This window comes from Hetaerina americana, unplaced genomic scaffold (assembly GCF_022747635.1).
Source record: "Hetaerina americana unplaced genomic scaffold, ioHetAmer1.1.p SCAF_10, whole genome shotgun sequence".
Lineage (NCBI taxonomy): Eukaryota > Metazoa > Arthropoda > Insecta > Odonata > Calopterygidae > Hetaerina > Hetaerina americana.
In genome coordinates, this window is record NW_027286070.1 from 58,691,259 (window position 1) to 58,717,890 (window position 26,632).

At 34.6% G+C, this 26,632-nt stretch overlaps 1 protein-coding gene across 1 annotated transcript in view; it reads right to left on the reverse strand.

Annotated features, from left to right (window-relative positions):
• The window catches only part of LOC139700339 (multidrug resistance-associated protein 1-like), a 46,994-nt gene that overhangs the window by 15,733 nt on the left and 4,629 nt on the right, over positions 1-26,632 (reverse strand). Inside the window, exons 2-19 of the mRNA XM_071598979.1 lie at positions 25,348-25,470; positions 25,108-25,245; positions 24,289-24,414; positions 24,005-24,198; positions 22,735-22,923; positions 22,019-22,193; positions 19,875-20,043; positions 16,817-16,968; positions 12,837-12,974; positions 9,898-10,044; positions 9,291-9,375; positions 8,849-9,042; positions 8,342-8,518; positions 7,508-7,675; positions 5,306-5,492; positions 3,221-3,362; positions 3,002-3,125; positions 2,416-2,620 (exon numbers count right to left, since the gene is read on the reverse strand). Of these exons, the coding sequence (XP_071455080.1) occupies positions 2,416-2,620; positions 3,002-3,125; positions 3,221-3,362; positions 5,306-5,492; positions 7,508-7,675; positions 8,342-8,518; positions 8,849-9,042; positions 9,291-9,375; positions 9,898-10,044; positions 12,837-12,974; positions 16,817-16,968; positions 19,875-20,043; positions 22,019-22,193; positions 22,735-22,923; positions 24,005-24,198; positions 24,289-24,414; positions 25,108-25,245; positions 25,348-25,470 (2,833 nt within the window). The remainder of the gene's footprint in view (positions 1-2,415; positions 2,621-3,001; positions 3,126-3,220; positions 3,363-5,305; positions 5,493-7,507; positions 7,676-8,341; positions 8,519-8,848; positions 9,043-9,290; positions 9,376-9,897; positions 10,045-12,836; positions 12,975-16,816; positions 16,969-19,874; positions 20,044-22,018; positions 22,194-22,734; positions 22,924-24,004; positions 24,199-24,288; positions 24,415-25,107; positions 25,246-25,347; positions 25,471-26,632) is intronic.

Consider the following 26,632-nt stretch of genomic DNA (forward strand, 5'->3'; position numbering starts at 1 on the left):
GTTTTTTTGGTCTCGGCTCATTTGGTGAACGCCATTCACTTGCCTGATGTCTGGATTGCGTGTCGTACTCATAAACCCACGTCTCGTCTCCAGTAATGATCCTTTTGATGAATGTGGGATCGGATTCAGCCTCGCAAATCATGTCTTTTGCGACGTCAACACGGTCTCTTTTTTGCATGAAATTGAGGTCTTTTGGCTCTGCTACACGACGGAAACCCAAATCATTAACCACAATGTCTTGGGCGGATCCATAGGCAATGTTCAAGTCCTCCGCTATTTCTCTGATGGTTAATTTGCGGTTATTGACCAACATTTCTTTTACTTTATCAATTTTTTCACCGACTTTCGATGTCGATGGTCTGCCACTGCGTTCATCATCTTCGATTGACTCACGACCACTTCTGAACCGCTCGTGTCACTGGTAAACGACCGTTTTTTTTAGAGAATCGTTGCCGAAACACTTTTCCAACATTTCCAACGTCCGTGCGCCACTAAATCCGTTTTTTACGCAAAATTTAATACAAGTTCGTTGTTGCAAATTTAAATCCATTTCTGCAATTGTAAAAAATCGCCAACACACACAGAGATAGATGTACTCTTGGCTACGTAACTTTTGCAAATGTCAAGTTATGACACTAAGATTTAAAGGGAATATCAACAACAGATGTACCAATTTAACAAAAAAAACAGAACTCAAATCGGAACGATGGGAGCGCCACACGGTGGTTATTCCGGGAACTTTTTGATCAAGGTAGTATACAATAATGCTGAAATTAACAATTAATTCATCATAATAATAATAATAATAATAATAATAATACTTTATTCATTTTAAAAATGGTACAACCATATTAAATGTCGTCAATCATAATATTACTTAATATATAAACATAAGTTCTTAAATGTGATGAAGATTGTCACAAAAGAATTCATCCAATGAGTAAAGTGGGTGAGCAAGTAACCAGGTATATACCCTATTCTTGAAACTCTGGATACCATCTGATTTCAACTGAGTAGGCAGATAGTTATACAGTCGTATGTTCATATTGTGAAATGTGTTGTAAGTTGATGACAATCTACAATAAGTAGTATTTAGATTCGATTTACCTCTTGTGGAATAGTTATGGAGGTTGGATCTTAATTGGTAAGTTTCTAGATTAACTTTCACATGAATCAGAGCCTTAAAGATATACAAACAAAATACAGTCATGATTCTATACCTAATAAAAAAAGGTTTGCAGGAATCACGTGGTGGTATATTAGCAAGAGAGCATATAGCTCTCTTTTGCAGTAGCAAAATTTGTTTAACATGAGGGGAATGACCCCATAACTCAACACCATAATTCAAATGACATTGAAAGAAGGCATGGTAAAGTGTTAAACGATACTCATTTGAAATGATAAAGTTGAGCTTTCTTAACATATAAACAGCTTTACTAAGTTTATTACAGGTCTGACTGATGTGAGTCTCCCAATTAAGTTTTGTATCAATATAAATTCCTAGTATTTTAGCAGTTTCAATATTAGTTGTTTTTGATTTAAGACTGCACACAATATGCTGAGTTTTGTTAGTATTTAATTGTAAATGATTAACATCAAACCATTCCTTAGCCTGTTTTTGGGTAGGGCTAGATCGTAACTTTGCATCTTCTGGATGTTGACACTTTTGTACAAAAGTAGTGTCATCAGCATATAAAACAGATCTAGGTTTCATATTACAGGGCAAATCATTAATCATGATAATGAAAAGTACTGGGCCAAGCACAGAGCCCTGTGGTACACCACATTTTACTTTAAGAGCTGCAGACCGACAGCCATCAAGTTCAACCAATTGGTGGCGATCATCCAAATATGACTTCATTAGTTTCAGTGCAACTCCCTTAATACCATAATATTCTAGCTTTGTTAGTAATATTGAATGATTAACACAGTCGAAGGCCTTACTAAGATCACATAGTGTCACTGAGACTGATTCCTTTTCTTCAAATGCATTAATGACATAATTAACTATGGACTCTACTGCCAAAATTGTAGATTTCCCAGATCGAAAGCCGTACTGGGATTTGGAAAAGAGATTATTTAACTCAAAAAAATTACATATTTGATCTTTCATAATAGCTTCAAAAATTTTACCAAAAACGGGGACTATGGAAATGGGGCGGTAGTTAAAGCCAAAGACATGAATATGCCCATAAAATTGTATACTAATTTTTGTATACTTTATGCAATAATCATATAAGGTATATTGGAAAAAAATGTGATGTCAGAATATGTTGCAAATATTGGAAAATCGGAAAATCACATATTGACAAGCATTTCCCTTTTACACACCATCAGTTGTCTACCCTAAGGCCATTGTCGAAGCTAAATAATAATAATAATAACAATAACATAATATCAGAAGGAAAATATTACCTTGACCAACTCCTAGGACACCATATACAGTCAAATACATATCCCTTCTACTACTCTCAATAGTTGTGTTATCATTTGACCAAGCAGAAAGCCATAAATTTGAACCAACTGAAAATGCTTGGGATACAATATTCATCACAATGGTTACAGCAGACAAAAATATCCCAAAAAATGTGAAATAATGGGAATAAACAGATAATTTCACCTATAATAAATAAATTGGTATTTTCATACAACAGAGAGTAAAATCACAAATTAACAGAAATTTATATGAACTTCTGATTTAGAAAACAAAACTGACAATTCATAAATTTATTTGAGTTATAGTATTTATATTATAACTATAATATTATCATGCATTATTCATGTAATTATAAAATTGCATGTTATTATATATAAAATAAATATTATAATTAAATATAATATTTTGTGAAGCAAGGATTATATTGGTAAACAATAAATAAAAGATAAGTCTACTTGATTTCAATCTCCACATCTTTGTGAATGGAATAAATGGGTTTCTACATTAAATTATGAATGACTATGGACTATGAAAGGTAAATGATGAAAAAAATTGGGGGCTCACCATGCCTGTTTCTGCCCTCTCCACTTCAATTAATTTCTCTCCCAATATTGATCCTCTTTTGGTTTCACTTTCTATTTTCACCACCTGGACACTACCAGAGGCTCTCGTATCATTCGATTTCTTCCTGCAAATAAAACTTACTCTGAAACTCAAAACCAAGTATTAAATAAAATGTTGAAATATTTTTTGGAAGAAGAAGGCTTTACTGGTTGACCACACCTGCTCAAAGATTTAGTTGGATATTTATGCCTTGAACCAGGAGAATCACTTTCCAATGTTGTTGAACTTGATGTTGAAATCTGCCTTTTAAATTCCTCTGATCCTATTGTGCTTTCCAGCTGCTGCCTGATATTGTCTAGTCCTGAATTAAAACAAGAAATAGAATCCATATAATACTGATCCAGCAAAAGTGCCCGGGAGAAAATAAAATTCATACACCTACACAGTAAGTTAAATGACTAGCATGAGTTCTGCTATGACCTCTCTTTCAGTCTCTAGCGGTAAGTCTTGCATTCAGTTGGACAAGTGACAAGTAATGTCCCAAAAAATGCACACAAAAATTTGTAATCAGCCTAGAATCCCAAGAATAATATGATAACTTCCATGGTATTATTTATGATACTATTACATGTTAGGTGTTCCCAAAAAGAAACTTGTGTTTTGGGACCAATGGAATTTTTTGGTGATTTGCCATTATTACAAGTATTAATGTGTAATCAAGAAAGAGAAAGGATAACTACCTTTATTATGCATGCAAAAAATCTTACAGTAAGCATGTACTTAATGACACACATGATATCTTGTGGAAATATTTAGAAATAAATTATGCGTGGAAGTCACAGAGCCAGATCATGGCTTTGAATTCCATTATATATGCAATTCAATCTATCCACAATAAAGAGTTCACTAAGTCCTATTGGTTAACAAGAGATTCCTCTTAGCTTTAAATTATACAATATATTGAACTGAGATAAATAAATATAATGAAGTTTTAATGTAAACTGAATACAAATCTTATGAGAACTCTTTGCCAAATTCAAAGAAACTGCGGGAGATGCCACAACAGCAACTTTGAATGGAGTAATCCTGTAATATGCATTACAATACAACTACGAGGGTCATCCGGAAAGTAGTACCCGTTCGTGCCGCATGAAGTGCTGACGACGCGAGTAGCCGCTGGACGAGGTCAGATAGCTTCAGTGGCTTGTCTGCCTTCTCTGAGCCAAGTTGCGTGACGCTAGCATTGCCTGTGTTGTTTCTGTGATTGTTTACAATGTTTAAAAAAATTGAGAACGCCGCCAGTTGTGAAGTGAGGGCAGTGATTAAATTCCTCAATGCAAGAAACGTTCGCCCATGTGATATTCATCGCCAATTAAAGGAGGTGTATGGAGACAATGTAATGGACGAGTCGTCTGTTCGGCGGTGGTGTCGCAACTTCAACATGGGGAGGGGGAACACACACGACGATGAGCGTTCGGGGAGACCGTCTGTCATTACAGACCAACTGGTGAGCTCAGTTGACGAATTCGTGAGGAACGATCGGCGCGTCACAATTGATGACATCTGTGAGCATTTTCCCAATGTTTCTCGAACAATTGTTCATGAAATTGTTAAACACCATCTGCATTATGCAAAAATTTGTGCAAGATGGGTCCCTCGCGTATCTCAATGAGCTGGCGGCGAAGGACTATGCAGCAGGAATACAGAAACTTGTCACACGTTATGACAAATGCCTTAATTTGCTTGGAGATTATGTTGAGAAGTAGTTTAAAGTATCCTCTTTCAAATAAAATTTTTTATGTTTGTTAATATTTACTTTTGTGTCTTTATTTCACGAACGGGTACTACTTTCCGGATGACCCTCGTATTTCAAAGTGTAAAAATCAATTGTATTGATCAGGATACGAACGGTCAAATACAAAGGTGATTTTTACATCTTGAAATTGTTGCATAAAAGAACTCTTTCCGTTATTATATTTTGGCTCTAGAAGGCATGCATAGAAAACCACTCTAATTTTAATGAATAGGGGATGCCATATTAAGTCTCAAGGTTCTCATCAAATGCCTATGAAAACAGTAAGCGGTTGGAACCATGGCATGCTGGGTTGAATTACTTTATGAAAGCCAGAGTTTATTTTATTATTCATACTCATTCGTAAGAAGTATTTTTATTCACCTATGGCAGAGATTCGTTTTTTGAAATTATTATAAAATAATATTAATGATATGGATCAAAAGTTAGGGTTCCATATTGACTGAGTTTGAAAAAAGAGATATAGCTTTTATTGTGCATAGTGGCAGTACCTTCCTCAGCAATGCATTCATCTTCGCCCACTTCTTGTAGATGATGTATAAGAAATTCTGCAAATGCTCCCTTCTTTTGAAGAAGTTCCTCATAAGTACCATGTTCACTGATTTTGCCATCTTTCATCACAACTATTTGATCAACATTCGGTAGGTATGTGATTCCATGGGTGACCAAAATACGAGTCTGAAAAAGAATTATTAAGAATCACACTCCGAAAGTAGTTTTGTCAGTAGATGGGTCAAAATATTCATCTGAAGCTTATGAAGTTAACAAAGGAATTCCACAAGGCCTTGGGCCACTCCTTTTTTGGATATATATCAATGACCTAATCAACTGCTTACAGAATTATGAAGGAATAATACCAGTGTTGTATTCTGACGACACTAATGTAATAATATCAACACAAACATATCCCAGCCTTTTGGAAAAATCAAAGCCTGTCACACTTACAATAAACAAGTGGTGAACAGTTAAAGATGATCTGCTCGTAAAAATTAATGATTGATCAATTGAGCTGATGGAATGTAAATTTTTAGGTATTTCTCTGTATGCAAATATCTCTTGGGATATGCAGGTAAAAGCCCTTCAACATAAGCTCAGTTCAACTTGCTATTAATCAAGACACCTGTATGAAACTACAAGTAAAACTGTACTACTCATTTTATACTATGAGGAAATTTATTTAAATATAACCTATAGTGTAATATTATGGGGATCAGCTACTATTTCTCAAACCATCTTTAAAATGCAAAATAAAGCTATTAAAATAATACCCAGGAAACCTCACAACGTCCAATCAAGGCCTATTTTCCATGAATTAAATTTGCTACCACTCCCATTCACCTACATTATGCTTTTAATTCTACATATAAAAAATAACATTAGCAACTATTCTCCTATCTCTGCCTATCATCATCATTACGCTAGCTAGTTAGTGTAGCATTCACAATCATTATACCAGGACCTGCAGTCATCTACATGTGAACTTCATCAGAACTTGCAAGTCTACTTTTTCCCCCATAACATGGGACTCTTATTGTATAATAACCTTCCTCTGGTTATCAAGAGCATAGAAAAAATGTCCACCTTTAAATTCAAAGTGAGGGACTTTTTCATACTACACTTATTCTACACTATTGATGAGTTTCTGAATATGTAACAATGTATTGTATTTTATGTTAAGATCTTTGACGTGCCGTATATCTTGGAACATGAATGTACCCAGATCCTCAGGCAAATAAATAAATAAATATGCTAGAGGAAGGCACAATATCCATTATGAAAATATGAGAACTAAAGCATTGAAATTAGGACTCAATGAAATGGGTATCAGATTATATATCAAAATACCCAAATGTATAAAGGATACTAAGGGAACTGCTGCATTCATGAATAAATTAAAAAGATATCTACAGTGTTATATATTCTACTCGGTTGATGAATATCTCAGCAATATTCCCAACCAGTAAGTTCATACTTTTAGTTTATAGCAATGGTCTTGGTCTGATTCATGTCGGTGATCAATGATTTTTCTGAATTAATATTTCATGTGCATGTTACAGCCAATGTCCATGGATTTGTGCCCAACATTATGTAACTGTGAATCATTTCTTTTATGTATCTTAATTGAGCCTGTGTCTTTGCTCCTTTTTGGCATGCCTTATATCATGTACATACACCACCCACCTGGTATTTTTGTATTGTGATATCTGGGCTAATAAAAAGTAATAATAATAATATTCCAGTATCTCCCAAAAATACTTGAATACAAGCTTCAAATCTGATAAAACTCTTTGAGAAAATTAGACATGAAGAAGCATCTTGCAACAATAACTAAATCAAAACTCATCAAAAAAACATGAAATCTCAAATGTCTAATGCAAGTATGATAACAGCAATACCAGATTACTTTCATTACCTTAATGAAAAAATAGTACAGAAATGGTCAATTGATTTATTTTATGGGACTTCAGCTTTAATTTTCAGTTTATTCAATGCAATTCCCAAGATCTTTAATCCTCATGAAAGTCTATCAAATATTCAGGTTTTGAATGCAACCAAGCAATGAAATGTTGGTGCATAACAATCCAAAATCTAATGACATTTCACAAGGGAAAACGCTTATGAGAAGACAAGTAAAACTATATTATTATAGATAATAAATGTAAAATATATGAATAATGGTACTTAAATGTTACCTTATTACTTAGACATCCTTTAGGACCAATCACATTTTCGAAAATGTGTTTTCCAACATGGCTATCAACTGCACTTAAAGGGTCATCCAGTAAGTACATATCAGCGTCATGATAAACTGCTCTTGCCAAACTCACTCGCTGCTTCTGACCTCCACTAAGGTTAATCCCCTGAAAGTTTAGTCAAAAGGACAATTTCAGTCTGAGGTGAAAAAAATCATTGATTGCCTCGATGAATATTATATGTATGTACCTAATTTTATCATTAATATCTCATGAAATGATCAATAAGACATCCATAAAAAGTAGGTAATTAAATGATGCTCATAAAATAAGAGAGTATGTATTTTTAAACTTTCACCCAGGTTATAGCAGCATAATAGAATGCTAAAATCATGAATGAATTTCAGTCCATTTATTAAATATGTATTTAAATATATAGCATGAAAGTAAGACATTTCCAACTATACATTCTTTCAGTTGCAATTAATAATCCTTATTTAATTCCCATTACATTAGTCCTTCAGGTTATTTTTTCATAGTTATTTAGAGATTAATATTTGACTGTATTCAGTAGACTGCAAATTATCTAAACTCAAGGCATAGAAATTAAAATTTTTACTGGAAATTTTTGTGATCACATTTTGTTTTTCCTTTTTTAGAAATGTAAATATACATATCAAAAAGACCGTTAAAACAGATATTGAAATAGATTTTCTAAAGAATAAAAAAACAGCTTTCACTCACAGACTTCATTATAACCTTTTGAATAATAACTAACAAGAATACTTACTGAATAAAATAAAGCTATCACAGAGGAAAAGTACAACTATTAACCTTTTCACCAATCTCAGTTTGATCTCCGGCTGGCAGCATGTCAATGTCCAGCTTTAAGGCACATGAACTTAGGATATGCTTATATGCTTGGCTCCTAAATTCTTTTCCAAATATAATGTTATTTCGTAAAGTCGCATTTTGGATCCAGGCTTGTTGAGGCACATAAGCTGTTGTTCCCTGAAAAGACTCATAATTGAGAAAAGCTGAATATGTTTAATTGGTTGTTAACAGTCTAGGTACCTATCTCACTAGGTTGTATGCTATATTAATTTATAATGATAATGATCATTAAAAGGCATTAACAGAGGTTGGATGGCTTTAATAATAGTATTGTATTTTGAAGAGACTTAAAAATATAAATGATTTTCAAAACACAATCCTCTCATTAATGTGATGATAGCCATAGTAGCATAAAATAGAATAGTACATGCATTTGAGCTTGCAACATTGAAACATTCACTTGGTTAGTAAGGACTTTGAAAATGAGGCATTTGATATAAATAATACCTGGGTGTTTATTCTTCCAGAGATTTTTTCCATTTCTCCAAGTATTGCTGATATCAATGAAGATTTTCCTGAGCCAACACTTCCAACAACAGCAAGTAGCCCACCTCTTCTCACATGTAAATTGATATTTTCCAAAACAGGCCTATCGTCAAGGTTCCAAGTAAAAGTGCCGTTTTCAACTACAACTGGGTCATCTAAAGGGTAGAAGCCCCAATCTTGATATCTTAGAAGTAACTCATAAAATATTGAAAACTTTGATATAAAAATTTTCCACAGAAGTACCATGTAAACATAAATAAAACTCTGAGCAAGTAAATGAAATACAAATGTTATGGATTTGTATCACAAAGGTATTTTCATTAAGAGCTGTAAGGAGTTAGACCTATGTTCATATTTACAAGTAATCTAAAAAACACAAAGTATACTTAAAAAAATTACTTACTTTCAGATTTGTCATGACTCACACAGGTTGGGTCAAGTTCCCCAGAATTCATATACTTGTTCAGTCTGTGCACTGAGACTTTTACCTAAAATATAGAAAAATCGTAGTAGTTTATAAATAAGTGAGGGGAAGGCATCAAAAGATTACTAAAAATTATGGATAATCAGTATAGTTGTTAATCTCTTAGTAAGCAATATAGTATCCAGACTTGATTGAACTTAGCTGTTTGATTATGCTATTAAACCATCTGAAGACAAACAATACAATGGCTTGAATGCAGCTGTTAATCACAAAATTACATGATTCTTCTCCAAGCCAGCTGAGTCAGTCTGGACATGTTGGGTACTGAACTTGCAAGAATGGCTGAGTTGCCATTATTTAAACACATAATATTTCAAGGGCTTGGCCCTCACCTTTTGTTGCCATACAAATTAACTAGCTCCCAAACTAATAGAACAAACTCTAACAAGTGACATAATGGGGAGCTGGATGCAAAACTTCACCACCTAATCACCCATTAGTCCCTCATCATTATGTACCCAGTACAACTTATTCACAATGGTGAAAAATATTCCAAATAATTCACTATTATATACTTTTTCCTTACCTGCACCATAAAGATAATTAGTTGTGGAATTACAACTAGCGGCATGTGCATAGCATGGAATAAAGTGAGGGAGACAAATGCCTTTGAAGCATCCAGCACATTGTTTTCATCTATCAGTACATAAGTGGCAAATGTCACAATGGATACCTATAAGGATAGAGTATAAGTATGAAAATCATTTAAGAAATTACCTTGGGAAGTTAAGATTCACCCACTTGGACAAGTTTGGCATCAGCAAGTAATTTTTAGCCATCATCAGTCTTATGGCAAAAAGCATAGTTTATAATAACTAGATATTCTCTTTTAATTAACATAAAAATATGTTTTTTCTATATTTTTCATCCATTCATAGAGCCATATTACAACTCTGAAAATATGTTGTACATATTTCATACATAAACCTTAACAAACTTAGAAAAATAGGCTAAAAACAGCCACTTAAAAAGATAAAATGAATAAACTTAGGCTACATTATCACACTGATTTCCTAGTGCCCTGAGTAATAACTCTAACCCTTGCCTGAGTGGCCTAACAGGAGCTCGATGCAATGATGTGGCCAACTAGAGCAAAGTATACTGATTTTATGAATGGTCTGCTGACTTTCAATCCTGTCTTAAGTTCTCCCATGCCTCTTTCACCGTTTCCTGTAAATATACACTGAAAAGCACTGGTGGTAATGGGCACTCCTGTCTTAATCCCCTTCCTTACACTATTCATCTTGACTCTACATCCATAACATTCACCTGAGCAGTCTAAGACATGTACAAGTTTTGGTGAAGTAGCCTATCTTTCCAATCTACTCATTCTTCCACCCAATCTATTCATTCTGTCATATCATAATTTATTCACCAGCAGACCATATGGTATACAGGGTTCGTCCGGAAAATAAGTGTACTGAGCTCAGGAAAAAAAATTTATTACACTTTTACATATCTTAAGCTAATATTCCTCAAAATAGGACCCTTGTGAGTCGATACACTTGTTCCAGCGGCGTTCCCATTCCTGGAACGCTCCCGCGAAGGCATCATCGGGAACCTCTCGAAGACTCGTCGTCGACCTCTTCTCTGCCCTCCACGAACATCTTGTGCCACCGAAAGATCATGTTTCTGGACATGGCTGACTCCCCGTAAGCCTGGTTAATCATACTGACAGTTTCGGTAGACGATTTCCCAAGCTTTACCGCAAATTTGATGGAATAACGCTGCTCCAAAAACTTCGGCATCGCGTTCCGTGACGTGGGTCGAGCGTGGAGGTTCGCGTTAACAGAGCTCCTCACTACACCACAGCTCAGAGCCGACTGCCTTTTTCAGCGTCGCTTGCCAACATACCCCCCTCCAATCCCAGCCCGTCAGAGCGGTGCTGGGCGCGCCTGGAGTGGCGCGCCCAGCCCAGGAGTCAGTACACTTATTTTCCGGACGAACCCTGTAGGTTTCATCAATGCAGAATATACCTATATGTATTTAATACAATGGAAACATGAGGATGCAATTCAAGCTGAATACAGACACATTCATTGATTAAAAGACAGGTATTCATTCGCACTATAAAAAATTCTTTTGAATACAAAATATCTTAACTTACTCTTAAAGGTTACTAAACACATATTATATTTCAGGAAAGAAGGATTTTTTTTGTACAAAATAAGTACCATGTTCTTAAGACCTTGGTAGGTGCATCTTGTGCACAAAAAATTGACTTGTAGATTGCTTTCTTTCTTCTTCCTTCCATCCTCGTTGGAATTGTAGATTGATGGACTTATTTGAAATAACAGAAGAATTACTGTTCAAATGATAGCTTAGGAAGTTCAAGTAAGTGTTGGAACTGTTCACAATATCATTCATAACCATTTAAAGTACAGAAAAGCGTGTGTGAGATGGGTTCCCAGGCAGGTTACTGATGCTCATCAAGAATCAAGACTTTCCGTTAGTCAAGACTTAAAGCAAAAAATTTTGATTGAAGGAGATGTATTTTTTGAAAGAATATTGATTTACAACAAGGTCTGGATCCATCACTATGATCCTGAGACCAAAAGACAGAGTATGGGGTGGAAAACCACCAGGTCTCTCATTTGCAAAAAATTCAAGTTTCATCCCTCCATGGGTAAAGTGATGCTGACCATCTTTTGGGACTCACAGGGCCCAGTCCACCATGATTTCTTTGAAGATCAGCAAGCTATGAATAGCCACTACTACTCTGAGATGCTGGAACACAAACTTAAACCAGCAATCAGTAGCAACTGCTGTGGACTCTTGGAAATGGAGTCTTTTTTCAGCTCAACGTCCACCCTCATGTGACCCATGATAACTTCAAGAATTGGGTTGGAAAGTCTTACCTCATCCCATGTACAGTCCAGACCTTGCACCATTTGATTTTCCCTTGTTTGGACTACTCAAAGATGCCTTAGGTGGAAAAAAATTCTTTGCCAAAGGAATTAAGAAGCTACAAGAAAGAGCTGGTTTGGTGGGAAGAATTACCATTCCTCCTACCGCGAGGAACACTCCATTACACATCACCATTCCTTCCCCCAGGACAGCTCTAAGGGGTCACTAGAATTCATCATTACTTTTGCCATATCAAAGTGCTTGTTCATGGGGAGAGAGAAAGATTTTTGAGCAAGTAAATACCTATATAAAGTCTGAAAATCTCACAAAAGAAGACATATTTGGGTATCTCAGAAAAATTAATCCATTATCCTGAGGAAATGTTTTACAAGACTGAAGGAAGGAAATGTTTTACAAGACTGCTAATAAAAAGTCAGTAATTACAACGAATAAAACAACTTATTATTGACTTTCTTATAAGGAATATTGCTGGATAAAAACCTTAATGCTGCTCAAAAAGGGAGTATAGAACTGACTGAAATATGAATCAAGCATTTAAGTGTAAAAAAATGACAGTATTTATGTTAATTATCTTTACCCTAGTTTCACCCAACATACCAGAAATGGGGCACAGGACCACATAAAATCTGTCCCTGCATAAAGATAAGCAGCCTGTCTTAATGTTTTCATTTCCTTGTTTCGTATAGTCAGAATTTTCTGCACGAAAGGTGGTTCCCAAGCATATAATTTAAGGACCTGCAAGGCAATCAAAAATATTAAAAGAAGGCACAGATTAATCCATTGGAAATGTCACCACTTATTTTAGACACAAAACAGATTTTAAATCTCGTTGGATTCAATATAATAAACTGAACTCTTTGTATAACTTAAGTTTTTAATATTGCAAAATGCTGTTTGCACTGGAGTCTATATAATGGAGTGGAAGTAAATTAATATCTTTCCATTCTCCTGATGACACTCCCAAGAAGAGAAGTGGATTGTCTAATTTTTTTTATTTATAAAAACAGCAATACTAATACATGTCTAATAAAATGTCATTATTGTTCTTTTTTTATTGGAACATGTTTTGCATTCGCTAATTAATGATTTATTATTCAGTTTCTGATTGATATATTCAATACATCATGTTGCAGTATTTCTCTTATTAGATTTTTATATTAATGCATGTGCATGGTAAATAAAACCCCATTATGTTATGGTACCTTATATTTATAGCATTCTACAGCTCCATGATAAGAGACTCTTTAATATGTCAAAGTATAAATTGGTTATGGGCCTATAATGATGCAGTCACCATTGTGATTTTGGATTTTGTGTTTAAACATGTAAACAGCATTGTGTTTTTGGCTCTTAATTTTAGGAAAAAAGCCGTTGAACTTAAACGATTATAATGGCTCAGATGCAGATTCAAGGATAAGCTGCTGACAAGTTACAATTCCGATGACTATAATGATAGAAAATTTGCCAAGAAAAGCCTATTGAAGAATCAAAATCTTTGGGGTTATGCAACTGGTGAAGTGTACAACATGGTATTCCATCCAAAGAAGAAAAATACAACAAAGTCCTCATTCTGTTGATACTGTAAAACTGTCATCCTAGATAATGGACCCATAAGGAAGGTATCCTGGAAGATTTGGATCTTCAACTGCTACAATCTGTTGAAAGAATAAGTTAACTCTCTTTGAATTAACAAGGAACTGTAACTTAAGTTGGTGGGATGTCATGCCCTTGTACACACTGTTTAAACATTTTTCTTGTGAGTGCCTCACTGAAATGAGGATAAATCTTATATGCTATCAAATACACTATGAACCAAAGTTGGCTGCACATTCATTGTCAATGTCACAGATTAGTGAGAAAGATATGCTTATTATGTTTGGCCCCATAGTTTGAAAGAGTGCTCCAGAGCCTCAGGTGCAGATCCAGTGTAATCCACTCATTGTTAGATCCAAAGTTATTAGGATGTACAAGATAGAGAATGTGCACTCAGCATTAGTAGATTCTACATTTCATGCTGAAGTGTAGATTATGTGCAGCAGTTGTGGCACAGGGGCTTAGGGGACTTGCATATGACTGCAATGGATAAAATTCTTTGTAGTTGACTACACTCGGAAAAGCTTTTCATATTTTTTGGTGACCAAAGAAGAGGTGCCTGAGAAATTATGTTTTTAAAGCAAAGGTAGAGAAAACTCCAGGGTAAAGGATAAAAATCTTATGCACTGACAATGGAAATACTTGTAAATGTATGTATGTAAAAATGTAAAATAAATGCACAAGGACTATGTACTTCAAATGAGGCAGAAAATCGAGTATCAACTAACAGTTCCATAGACATCTGAGCAAAATGGAAGAGCTGAGAGAGCACGGATAACCATTTGTGAAAAAGGTTGTTGAATGCTAATGGACTCTGGCCACAGTTCATTGGGCTGAAGCTTGCTCAACTGCAAATCATCTAAAGATCAGAGAACTCAATTATTCATTTGGAGTGATCCAAGTTGAATTATTAATGGGGCAGGAGGTAGACATTAGCCATTTCAAGATTTTTGAATGTCAGTCCAATACTTAAGAACTCTGAAAGAAGTGGGATCCTAAATCAAAACAACATGTTTTCATAGATTATTATAAATAAAAAAAAGTTTTTGGCTCACTGATCCTGAGAACCTGAAAAGTATTCTCAGAGCACCTAATGTTTGATTTGGTCCTGAAAACATTAATTTGAATGACATTGTCACTGAATCACACATACTCCTATGTGTTGAGCAGCCACAGGAGTGACTCACAGGAATGGTTTATTTCTGAGAGGTGCAAGAGAGAATTTTGTCTACTCATCGCATATAATAATTATGTTGTGTATTTAATTTTGAGTTGTGATGATAATCCTGTTATTCTTTAGGATGCCATGACCAGATCTTATTGGAAATGTTGGGAAAACACCACACATGAGGAACTCAAGTCAGTTAGAGAAAACTAAGTCTGGGAATTTGTTGATATACCTACAGATGCTAAAATTGTTGCATGTAAATGGGCATTTCAATTAAAAAAGTCAAATGATAACAGCCAGACTGGTTGTTAAAGGATTCAATCCCAAGTATTAAGTGATTATAAAGAAACCTTTTCTCTTGTGGTTAAAGGTTCATCTCTAAGAATTCTGTTTGCTTCGCCAGTTAAGACAATGTGAGATATTAATCATTGCAATGTAACAACTGCTTTTCTTAATGGAGATTTGAAGCATATTATATATATGTATCAACCTGAAGGATGCATTGAAATGCAGGGTGCGTTCCAAAAGTAATGCGATTAAATTTATCACGCCGCTCCTATTGGTCAAATTGGGATTAAGTTACTTGGAGTAGGTGGGGGGGGGGACGCTAAGCTTTGTCATGAAACCAATCCCTTTGCTTTCTAAGCTGTGTAAGCAGTAGGATGTTAGTCATTGTAAACCTTTGCACTGACTGTGTCATGAAAGACCAACAGAGCGGAAATGTCAAGTGATTTTTTGCAACGTATTGAAAATGAACCTGATTCTTTGGACAACTTTATCACTGGTGATGAAACCTGAGTTTTTTAATACAACTCAGAAACAAAACGCCGAAGCTCTGAGTGACACACCAACCAGTGCCCCTAGCCCAAAAAGGCAAGAATGAGCAAATCAAAATTGAAAATAATGCTCATTTTCAAATTCCAAAGAAACTGCGAAAGATGCCGAAACAGTAACTTTAACGGAGTCATCCCCTAATGTGCATTCCAATGCAATGATTTCAGAGTGTAAAAATCATTCGCCTTGACTGGGATTCAGAGTTTAAGAGGACGCCTCAATAGCTAAAGTGGCTAAAGCACTCGACCGGATATTGAGGGATCTGGGTTTGGATCCCAGTCAAGGCGAATGATTTTTACACTCTGAAATTGTTGCATTGCAATGCTCATTGTCTTTTTTGACATTAAAGGAGAGGTCCATAAGGAGTGTTCCTCAAGGATATACAGATAATGCTGCCTACTATATGGATATACTGGAAAGACTACGAAAAAGGGTCATCAGGACGAGAATAGACATGACTGCTATTGGGCAACTGCATCATGACAACGCACCTTGCCCCAATGCACTACGAGTCAGTGAGTTCCTAGCCAAACACCAGGTGCCAATGCTACCCAACCCTCCCTATAGTCCTGATGTTGCTCCAGCAGACTTCTATTTGTTCCCTCAGATTAAGGCAGCTCTGAAAGGAACCCATTTTTTGTCCACAGAAGAGATTCAATCAGCCGTGATGAAGGCCTTGCGAGAGGTCACCAAAGACGCCTTGCAGGGCATGTATCAGTCATGGCAGAGTCACAGGAAAAATGTGTAGAGGCTCAAGGATAGTACTTTGAAGAATTCTAAGTGTTTGTGCAAATCTGCTCAATAAATTACTTTAAAAAACATAACTTTTGAAACACACCCTGTAATGAATGAAGGAAAAGTTAGTAAACTTAAAATTTCTTAATAGGGATCATAACAATCTTCATGAGCTCGGAATGAATAAATGGACAAAGAATAATGCCTGCAAAAATTTGGTGTACATACCCAAATATATTTTCTTTACCTTCATCCCACTGAAAATTTCATTCATAAGCATCACTCTTTGGTCTTTATTTTTCATTTGCTTTATCTGTAGGGACTTCAAGCAGCTACCAATAGCTCCATTAAGAGGGATCAGGACTATCATCACAGTTAAACCAGCAAGAACTGAAGGACCTGTAATTAAATGCCATGTTTTATAAGTGAAAATTCAATGAAAATAAATAGGGTGTATAAGTAAACTCATCCTCAGCAGGTCAAACTTGTCTAGAAGGAATATACAAGCAGATGGACTCAGAGTAAGGTACTAATCATAATACAGTCTACTAATACTAATACAGTTTGTTCTTTAAATAATGGATTAATTCTATGCAAAAAAGCAAGAGCTAGAAGCAGCCTGGGTGGACTAAAATAAATCGTTTTAAACCAATTCACACATTTACTTTTTGCCAAGCTGAAGTCCATTATTAACTCCACTCAACTGTTACCTATATAATTTGCCAGTTACCATAAAAAGTGTGCATTTTCCTTCAATTTAGCAAGCAGAGTTTCAGCATAGAAAGTGTCATCATGCTTACTAAGCTCCTAGCTTGAGCCACCTCCTGTTATGTATTTCCCTGTTACTTCTATCAATAAAGATGATGTTTGGAAAGGAACCTGTGAGTTGTATTCTATTGATCCAAAAGTATAATGCCATCAAATGGTTCAAATGGATAACCTGTAATTTTTAGCATCTAGGGAAAGAGGTGTTGCACATGGCACTATTTTAAAATAAACTGATAATATTGAGTTCTGATTGGAAAAATGTATCATTATCCACTAGGGTCAGACAGATCTTTGTGATTACTATTTTTTTCATATTTCATTTGTCTTGAAATTTAATTTTTTTCTGCAGAAGCAAACATAATGCATGCCAAATTTATGAGTCAATTTAGCAATTGCAACTCATACTTCAGAAATACTCAAGATATCATTTAAAGTGGTAATTGTAAATATTTTACTATCATTATTTTCCATTCTATTAGATTTTCTGCATGATTGGGAATATTTAAACTTAAGTAAATGCCATGTATAGTCTCATGGGATAGAAATTAAGTATAACTAGTCAACATATATAAGATATTCTCTGCCCAAATTTTTTCACAATTTTTACAAATAGTTATTAACATAATATATTCTTCTTATCTATTATAAAATTTGTAAACATATTTTATTTCAATTTAAATTTTGTCGGGTAATAAATAAATGGTATCGATGAACATAAACATATTCAAAGAAAAGATGAGTCAATGGGGTCTCCAAAAAGAAAATTTTTTAAAATTAAGAATACTTTTTCTCATAACATTCAACAAAACAATGAGACTACTGTTATTTTTCATTATTTTTGTTAAATTATGGACCATGTGCGATGATGGTTCAAGAGTGTTTTAGCTATGTTCTTCATTGAGATAGAGCCTCCACAATATTGAAAGGACCCTAAAAATTCTATCCTCACCAGAAATTATTTCAAGATGGGTTCCTCACTTGAGCTTTCATCATTTCACATCACAGGTTAATGAAATTTTAACAACATTTGCCTTTTAATATCCACAACACAGGTGATCCAAGTGAGTCAGCACAACCATCTTACCCTCCAATGTACAAGATGATTTGTGATCTTCATAGACACCAGCTAATGGACTCTTTATGTGCACACAAACTCCATTAATTTTTTCCTGTTTCTCTTAAGTCTTGCATGCAATTGAACACCACAAAGATGCAAAATCTGAGAAAAACTCTCTCTTGATGTTTTAAGAGGTATTCCATTACTTCTATGAATGACTCTTGAGTATCATGATTTTAAATTTGGAAATTAGGTCACTGCGTTACACCTGCAGATACATTAATGGAGTATCAATTACCTATTTAAAAAAATCCTGATGGGAAGATGACGGAAAATCTTCATTCATGAATTTTTTAATCTTATTAACTTTTTCCATGAGTTTGGGAAGTTTTTTTTTATTATTCCTTCATTTGAACACTAAGGTGATATTGAGCTACCTTTGTCTAAATTTGATGGCGGATACATGCTTCACTGTCCAATAAATACATGAACTGAGGCCACAAAAACTTTTTTTCATGAAATTAAGTTTACACCGATTTTGTACCCTTCAAAGTACTCTCCATTAGTTGCTATGCCCTTATTTCATCTTCTTTTCCGCTGTTTAAAGCACCTTTGGAAGTCCTCAGCAGTTAGGCTTTTTAGTTTTCTCATCGTTTCTTGCTTTATTGTGTCCACTTCTTTCCAGTGATGTCCCCTCATCACATTTTTGCATGTTTGGAATAGGAAAAAGTCCCAGGGGCCGAGATCTGGAGAATACGGAGGATGATCAAGGGTGGTGATTGAATGTTTTGCCAGAATCTGGTGAACAATCAATGCTGAATGTGCAGGTGCATTGTCATGGTGAAGGATCCATCCATCATGTTTGCTTAAAATAATGTGCACTGATGATTTTCCTAAATTCAGTTCATCAGCTATCATTCAGACACTTTTTCGACGATCAACACAGGTGGTTGAAGGTTGTCCTGGCCTTGAATCATCTGTGGTGTCTTGTCGACAATCTTTAAAACGCTTAATCCACTTGAAAACAGATATTTTCTCCAGAGCATTATCAGCTGTCAGCATTCCAGTAATTTCTTGATGACTTTTACTGCACTTTATCAAAAAACTTGATGCTGATTCGTTGCTCCGTGATTTCGTTAATTTCCATTTTCGACAAACAGTAAAAACAAGGACAACAGAAACTGACAAAACTGGCACCATACGCACAGCTTGACCATCTGCTAAGCACATATGACTCATTGGGTCTCAGGCAAGTAGCACTGCAAGTAGGCGGGGCTATAGCCTGCATCATGGCCGCAAGATTGCACCAGTTTGCACATTTATTGCACAGACCACATAAAAGTATTTTTCTGATCTGTGGAGCCTTGAAACTACATGTATGCTTCTTTTAGATGAGGCTAAAATATGCTTTTACCAAATACATAAGTATATATTAAAATTTCCCCTTCATAAGAATGGTAATTTTCCATCAAAAACATACCTAAAGTTTGCCACAAGAAGTAGAAGGCCAGAATGAGTTGTAGCGGTGCTGACCAAATCATATTTATGTATGAAGTCAACTCTGTAAAACGCTGGGCATCAACTGACATGAGATTCACAATTTCTCCAATAGTTGACTCCCTTCTGGCAGCATTAGACATCAGCAACGCCTAAGTAATAGATATCACATTAATATTTATTTGAAGTAGCTACAATAACAAAGTAGTTTTACTTGGGGATATGAAGATGACTATGGTTTTTGGGTCACTTCCATGTAGATACAAATCATTGGACAGCAGTTCTCTGGGAATCTCACACAGTATCTCCTAGCTTGGCTGGTGAAGGGCAAGGCCATCACCACTTCTTTTTCCAAAACATTAAGAAATTTGATCAGAGAAGATGGTTCCTTCTGCATTTGACAATATACAATGCTTTTCTACATTTTACAGCACATTTTCAATGCAAGGCATAGACCAACAGACAAAGAGAATGCATTTTATTTAATAAACAACTGCAGTGACTCTGCCTATACAACAAGCCCTATGTAAAGTGACAGAAAACTTGAACAAAAAAATTACATTGGCTCTAGATTACTCTGACAGGAGTACTGATGAAACTGAGCTTCAAAAATATCTTTAATCACTGAAGTCACTGGAAAACCATCGAAGTATTAATATTTGAAATATTATAACCATATTAGCAAACTCAAAATAAGAGGTAGATAGAAAGTCATTTTCATGAGCATAGATAATGCAAAATAAGGTCATTTATTAATGCTTGATATGTTCAACTTAAACACATTTAATTTACAGTATCTTCCAAGAAATTCTGGGAGATGCCAAGACAGTAACTTCTAATGGAGCCATCCACTAAATGTGCATTACAATGCAACAATTTCAGAGTGTAAAAATCATTCACCTTGATGGGAATTTGAACCTGGATCCCTTGATGTCTAACTGAGTGCTTTTGCCAGTTAAGCTCCTGAGGCTTCCTCTTGCATTCTGAGATTTAGGGGGCTTTAAAGGAACTTTTGACTGAACATATTATGTAATTTTAAGTTAAAAACATTCTCTGATCAAAAGCATAAGTCTTGGTTGCTCATGAGGATTGATAAATAAAAATGTTTGCAGTGAAACTCAAAGCCATTAGCTAGTACCATGATTCATTAAGATTGTTTATTTCCTAATTTTCCTCATTAAGTTACACAATACTAAACATTTAACTTTTGAAAAGTTATGAGCATACCTACATTATGAAGGTATCGTGTTTCTGCTATTCATTTCATGCATAAAACTTAACTGACTTCAAAAGACCTTTTTTTGCTATGTCAATAGTCAATATGAATACCTGTATCAGCTATAATAAATTTGGAGGCAACATCTTATTCCTGAATTGCTCAGCTTATTAAAAATTTTGGTTCACAGAGACCGATGTAACCCCATAAGTCAACCAACTTAATGTAGGACTCCTTCTTCAAGGAAAGGAAAAGATAACTCATTGTCAGTCATATCCCAAACATATAACCAATAGCATTAGTGCAAGAATTTTCTCACCTGAACTTTTTTCATTGGTGATTGATTAGATAGTATTGGGCATAGGATAAATGTAAAATGCTAAGAGGAAATATGAAAGTGCTATCTTTGTGAAACATCATCATTGCTTGTGCTGTATGTGCTCTATGGTTGGTAAACTTCTGTGAGTGATAATGAGAATCTAAAAACAGCTAAAGATTGATTGATCCACTTGGCTCACTTCAATAGAAGCTATATAGTAGTGAAAGGGACCTTTTTCAATTAAAATTGCAAAAAGGCACTGTTTCAATACCTGCTCCAAAAACATCATTTATACAAACCTCAATTTGAAATTGGCATTGTATTCTTTCCTTAGCCATTTCCTTAATTTGAGTAATTATATTGCATTAAATTAATTGATAATTTACATTGATTTGTATTGTAATGAATTACTGTAATAATGCACAGCTTAAACCTTAGTAAAGACAAATTATTAGTTCAGAAAAATGTGATAGCGTTATTTGAAATACAACACTAAACTATAGACTGTTATGCCCCTCTTGAAGGCAAATTATTTCATAGAAATTAAAATATATCTGGCTTGAAAAAAAGAAATGTATGAACAAAAACTAACCTTCCTATATACTGCTGCAATCAATGCAGTCCTGGTTCTCATACCCACTAGGGTCATTCTATAAAAATATTGTGATAAAATTAGAGTCTGGATGACAGATGTAAGAAACATTAAACCGGCATACAAGTACCCCTTCCACATTGGTTCTTCCCCTGCCACAAAATCTATGAGTGCTCTGAAAATAAAAATACTGAATATTATGTCTCCAGTTTAACTTGAGCAAAAAAGCTTTCAAAAGATATTTAAATGCCTCTTAAACCAAATAAATAACGAATTCATACTAATGACAATAGAACTTTGTGTATTATCTTTTAATGGTTACCATTTAATAGACGAACTGATTTTTCAAAATGACCTTAGGGCTCACCAAATCTTTTCATCCAATCAGATGGCCAGCTGTGTAGGTACACCTTAATGCTATCTCTATATTTCATTATTTGACTAGTAAACACTAGCAGGCATTTAATTCTTGTTCTGTGACACAATAATGGGTATTGAAGTTGTTTTTATGCCATTTTGATGACTGAGGTAATGACAATTTCAACCTGAAAAATGCCTTATGTGGTAACATAACATTCATGAAGTAGAATTTGGACCTTTGAGTTGACCTGCAAGCGATTTACCTGGTTGGCCAATATGGTTTACCTCTGTAAAATTATGCAATGAAATATTTTAAAATAATAATAACTGAGATTAAAAATTTATTTCATATTTACCTCAAGAGTTGTGGATTTACAAAAGTTAATAAATCACAAATTAGTTTCAGGAATGAGCCAAAGAAAAATGTAGACCCAAATGCCTTAAAAATTGCAGGTACAAGTGATACTTGTTTCTTTTTATGCTTGGCTTGACCAAAGTGCACACTTTCTGGGGTTTTCTTGAATGATGATTTAGGCCCAATGGCCCTGCAAAAAAAGTATTTAATGAATTGGCAGGAGAAAAGTTAAAAGGGTTTTATCTCTTTGGTAGTTAAATATTTTGATTGACCATAAAGTTTGATAATGAAAATCTATTCATCAGCACATAACCAATCATGATCCAGTACTCAGTATACTTCCAACAGTGGTGTAGGCATTTCCAGCAAAGCATAATTCTAGTATACCATTGATGACAGGAGTAATGTGTCTTGTGAGAGATAAAAGACAAAAATGTTACATTCTAAATGTGATTTCTGTACATGTGTGATGTGTTCTGGTGCTTTAAGGGGCTGTGTTTGCTTGGCTATTCTATCATCCAATCCATAATGATTTTCATCTCTAGAGTACATGAAATGGTACCATAATAACGATGCATTTTCAATTATTTAATCTCTTCATTGTATTTTTACTCCATTATTTTACATTAAACATTTAATGACTAAATTTTATAGTTACTTACTACCCTGAAATTGGCTACCTACAGTTATACTTTAATATTATCGTGAAATGTTCCCTGATTATTACTATTTCTATCAGGCTTAAATGTAATGAGCTTTAAGTTATCATATTTACTTGAAATTCATTATTGTGCACTTAAGACAATAATTAAAAAGAGTAGGAAGAAGAATTCCCATTTTAAAATAGGGAATATTCTAATTTTTGTACACCCAATCTTTACCTAATCCCATTTGGCACAATATAACTAGAATACACTAATTTAAAATATGGTTAAAATTCAACCATATGTAAAGTTATTTTCACACTGTCCAAGCCAAGGCATCTTCTGAGGGAATTATCTTTGGCATACATTAGCAAAATTAAATTTGTTATAAGCCTACATTTGCAGCACAATGGTGTACCCTGAATGCCATATCAAAAATGCATTTGTCAATGTGTTTTATCCTGGTGGCTATTTTGATTTAGTTGCAGACACCTGTAATAATGTAATCAACCAAATTACTCATTAATAGAACTCAACCGAAAACATTAGATTAGCATTTAATTTGGCGACTAAGCATGTTTGTTTTATTTCAAATTATTATAAGATGAAATTATGTGAAACACTTACTGAACTACTTTCTTCTTGCTGTTTTCCCAATGGCTCAGGAAATCTGTGACTACTTCTTTCGTTGAATCTTCAGGATCCACTGTCCAAAGATCATTTGCTTCGAGAGTTTTATGAAATCCCTTCCAAGAAAATGAATCATACCAGGAAAAGAGTAGGTGAGATAAAAATGATGATCCTTTCCCCGGGCTGGGATTCTAGTAATAAGAAATTCAAGTAACGGTGCATTAAATACCAAATTGAGAAAACAAACATTACCAACAGAAAGTAAAACTAGATGAACAAACCTTTCCAGGAGGATAGTGAAGAGTATTTGGAGGTGCATCAGCAAAGCAATTAAGAAATAAAGTTGCAAGTAAGAGGGAGTAATATGGTATGAATAAAATGAAAGAAAATGATGATCCACGTGATGACTGAAAAAGATGGCCAAAAACACATCAGAAATATTAACAGCAAATGATCTGGAAAAAAATCTAAGAATACTATTATTTTGTATGCATAGCCATTACAATTGCCTCAATTCATCAACCTTCATCAAAGTCTTGGCTTAAAATATGCCAAAAATGCTCAGTATGAGCTTGAATGACAATTGGATTTTCTTTCTTCAGGATCCATGCCCATTGATTGTCTATCAATTGTAATTTTACCGCTATATTAAATTGATTGTATGGATTATTAATCAGTTAATTAATAGATAAATTTAAATGCCTTTATTTTTTATAAATGCCCTTAAAAATAATGATTATTATTATCACCTAATATATGTGCATTTGGTCAAAATGGAAAGTAATAACATAGGTAGTCCTGTTTTCCTTGTGCTACAGAGAACTAAGGCATTTAAGTATTATATAATACTAGCAATAATTTGTGATGTGAAATGGATTATAATTTCCAGGAAAAAAACGTTACAATCCAGAGTTTTGAATGCAGACCTTCCAAGTAACTTGCACCAGGCAAGTTATTCCCTTCGTTGGACTTATTTTGTAATGTTTATTTTTTTTACTGAATTAATCACCCAGCCATTAGTTCAGTGACTTTATCTTAACAGATTAATTTCTCTGCCATTAAGCATTAATAATGTTTTCAGGTGTTTATTTAAAACTCACATCAACAGTTATTTCCAGGATGTGTCCCCTCAACTGAACTGCTTCAAACACACAGAAGAGAAGCCAAAATAGGAAGAGCAATCCAGAAGAGCGTTGACCTTTTTTGAGATTAATAAACAATAACCCACCAGCAAAGGCCTAGAAACAGCAATTATTATTTGAACATAAAATTAAACATACCTTTTATGCACTAACAATAATATGTCAATAATAATATTAACACCAATCAATGTTGCTTACAAATGATATAATCTTGAGAAATGGGGCCATGTAGTCGACAGGATACATATTCACTGAGCTGTTGTCAATGGTAGAGTGTAGCAAGTCAACTGCTGTTATGACTATTAAAACAGCCTTGATGAACTGCAACCAATTTTAAATTATTTTTATTTCACAACTTCATTAAATGAAGCAATGTTGATGAAGCATTTTTCAGTGCATTTTCACATCTCTGCATTATAAATTGATGCGATATTTTTGTTCATTGAGGAGAGGACCACTGATTGAAAGGTTCTGGGTTCAAATCCTGAGTGATGCCTTAAGACATTCTATGTTAAACTCAAAGGGTGAAATATTCTGGTTATTAGATCTATTATGGTAAACAGAATGTTAGTACAGAAAAAGGACCGAGCTCCACTAAACTTGTGAGATTAAGGTTAAATTTGGGGTTTGCATTGAATACAGATGGTTGAATGAAATATTAAATGCTGATGAGTAACCACCATCAGCCGTTAAACAAGAATTTTCACATGAAGCACGGTGGAGGCTGCTTTTTTAAATCTTACTTATACCGAAATCCTATCCAAAATTCTCTGGGCAAAATTTCAGAAAATATTTCACTTTTACAGTCCTAAAACTAACTCTGAGGCAAATCTTAAAATATGGTGGCAGTTTCAGGGTAAAAATTTAGCAAATAACAATAAAAAATAGCGAATGACTGATACCCAGACAGTACAGTACAATATACTCAATGGATATCCACAAAATGCACCAGATATCCAATCCCTGAGTATACATGTACGTAAATACACAGCAGATATATATACATATATATATATATATATATATATTATATATATATATATATATATATATATATATATATATATATATATATATATATATATATATATATATATATATATATATATATATATATATATATCCAGGATCGCACCCAAAAGTGGTAGGACTGATTTTCTCTGGCGCGAACGGAGCGGTGGAGGGGGGTCTGCCTGTCAGGGTAAGGTGGAGGGGGCTCTTAGCAACAGACCGACACCAACCTCAGTCGCCTGCGGGCTGTAGTTGAGTGAGGACACCGTTTTTAGTGAAGCAAGTTTTTTGTCCGCGTCGAAAAACAAAATGAATCTGAATTTAAAGCAACGTTATTCTGTGAAGTTTTGTGCGAAACTCGGGAAGACGGCAACTGAGACCCTCGATATGATCAAGCAGGCTTATGGGGACACTGCCTTAAGCCGTTCCACAGTATTTGAGTGGCACAAGTTGTTTAAAGAGGGTAGGGAGC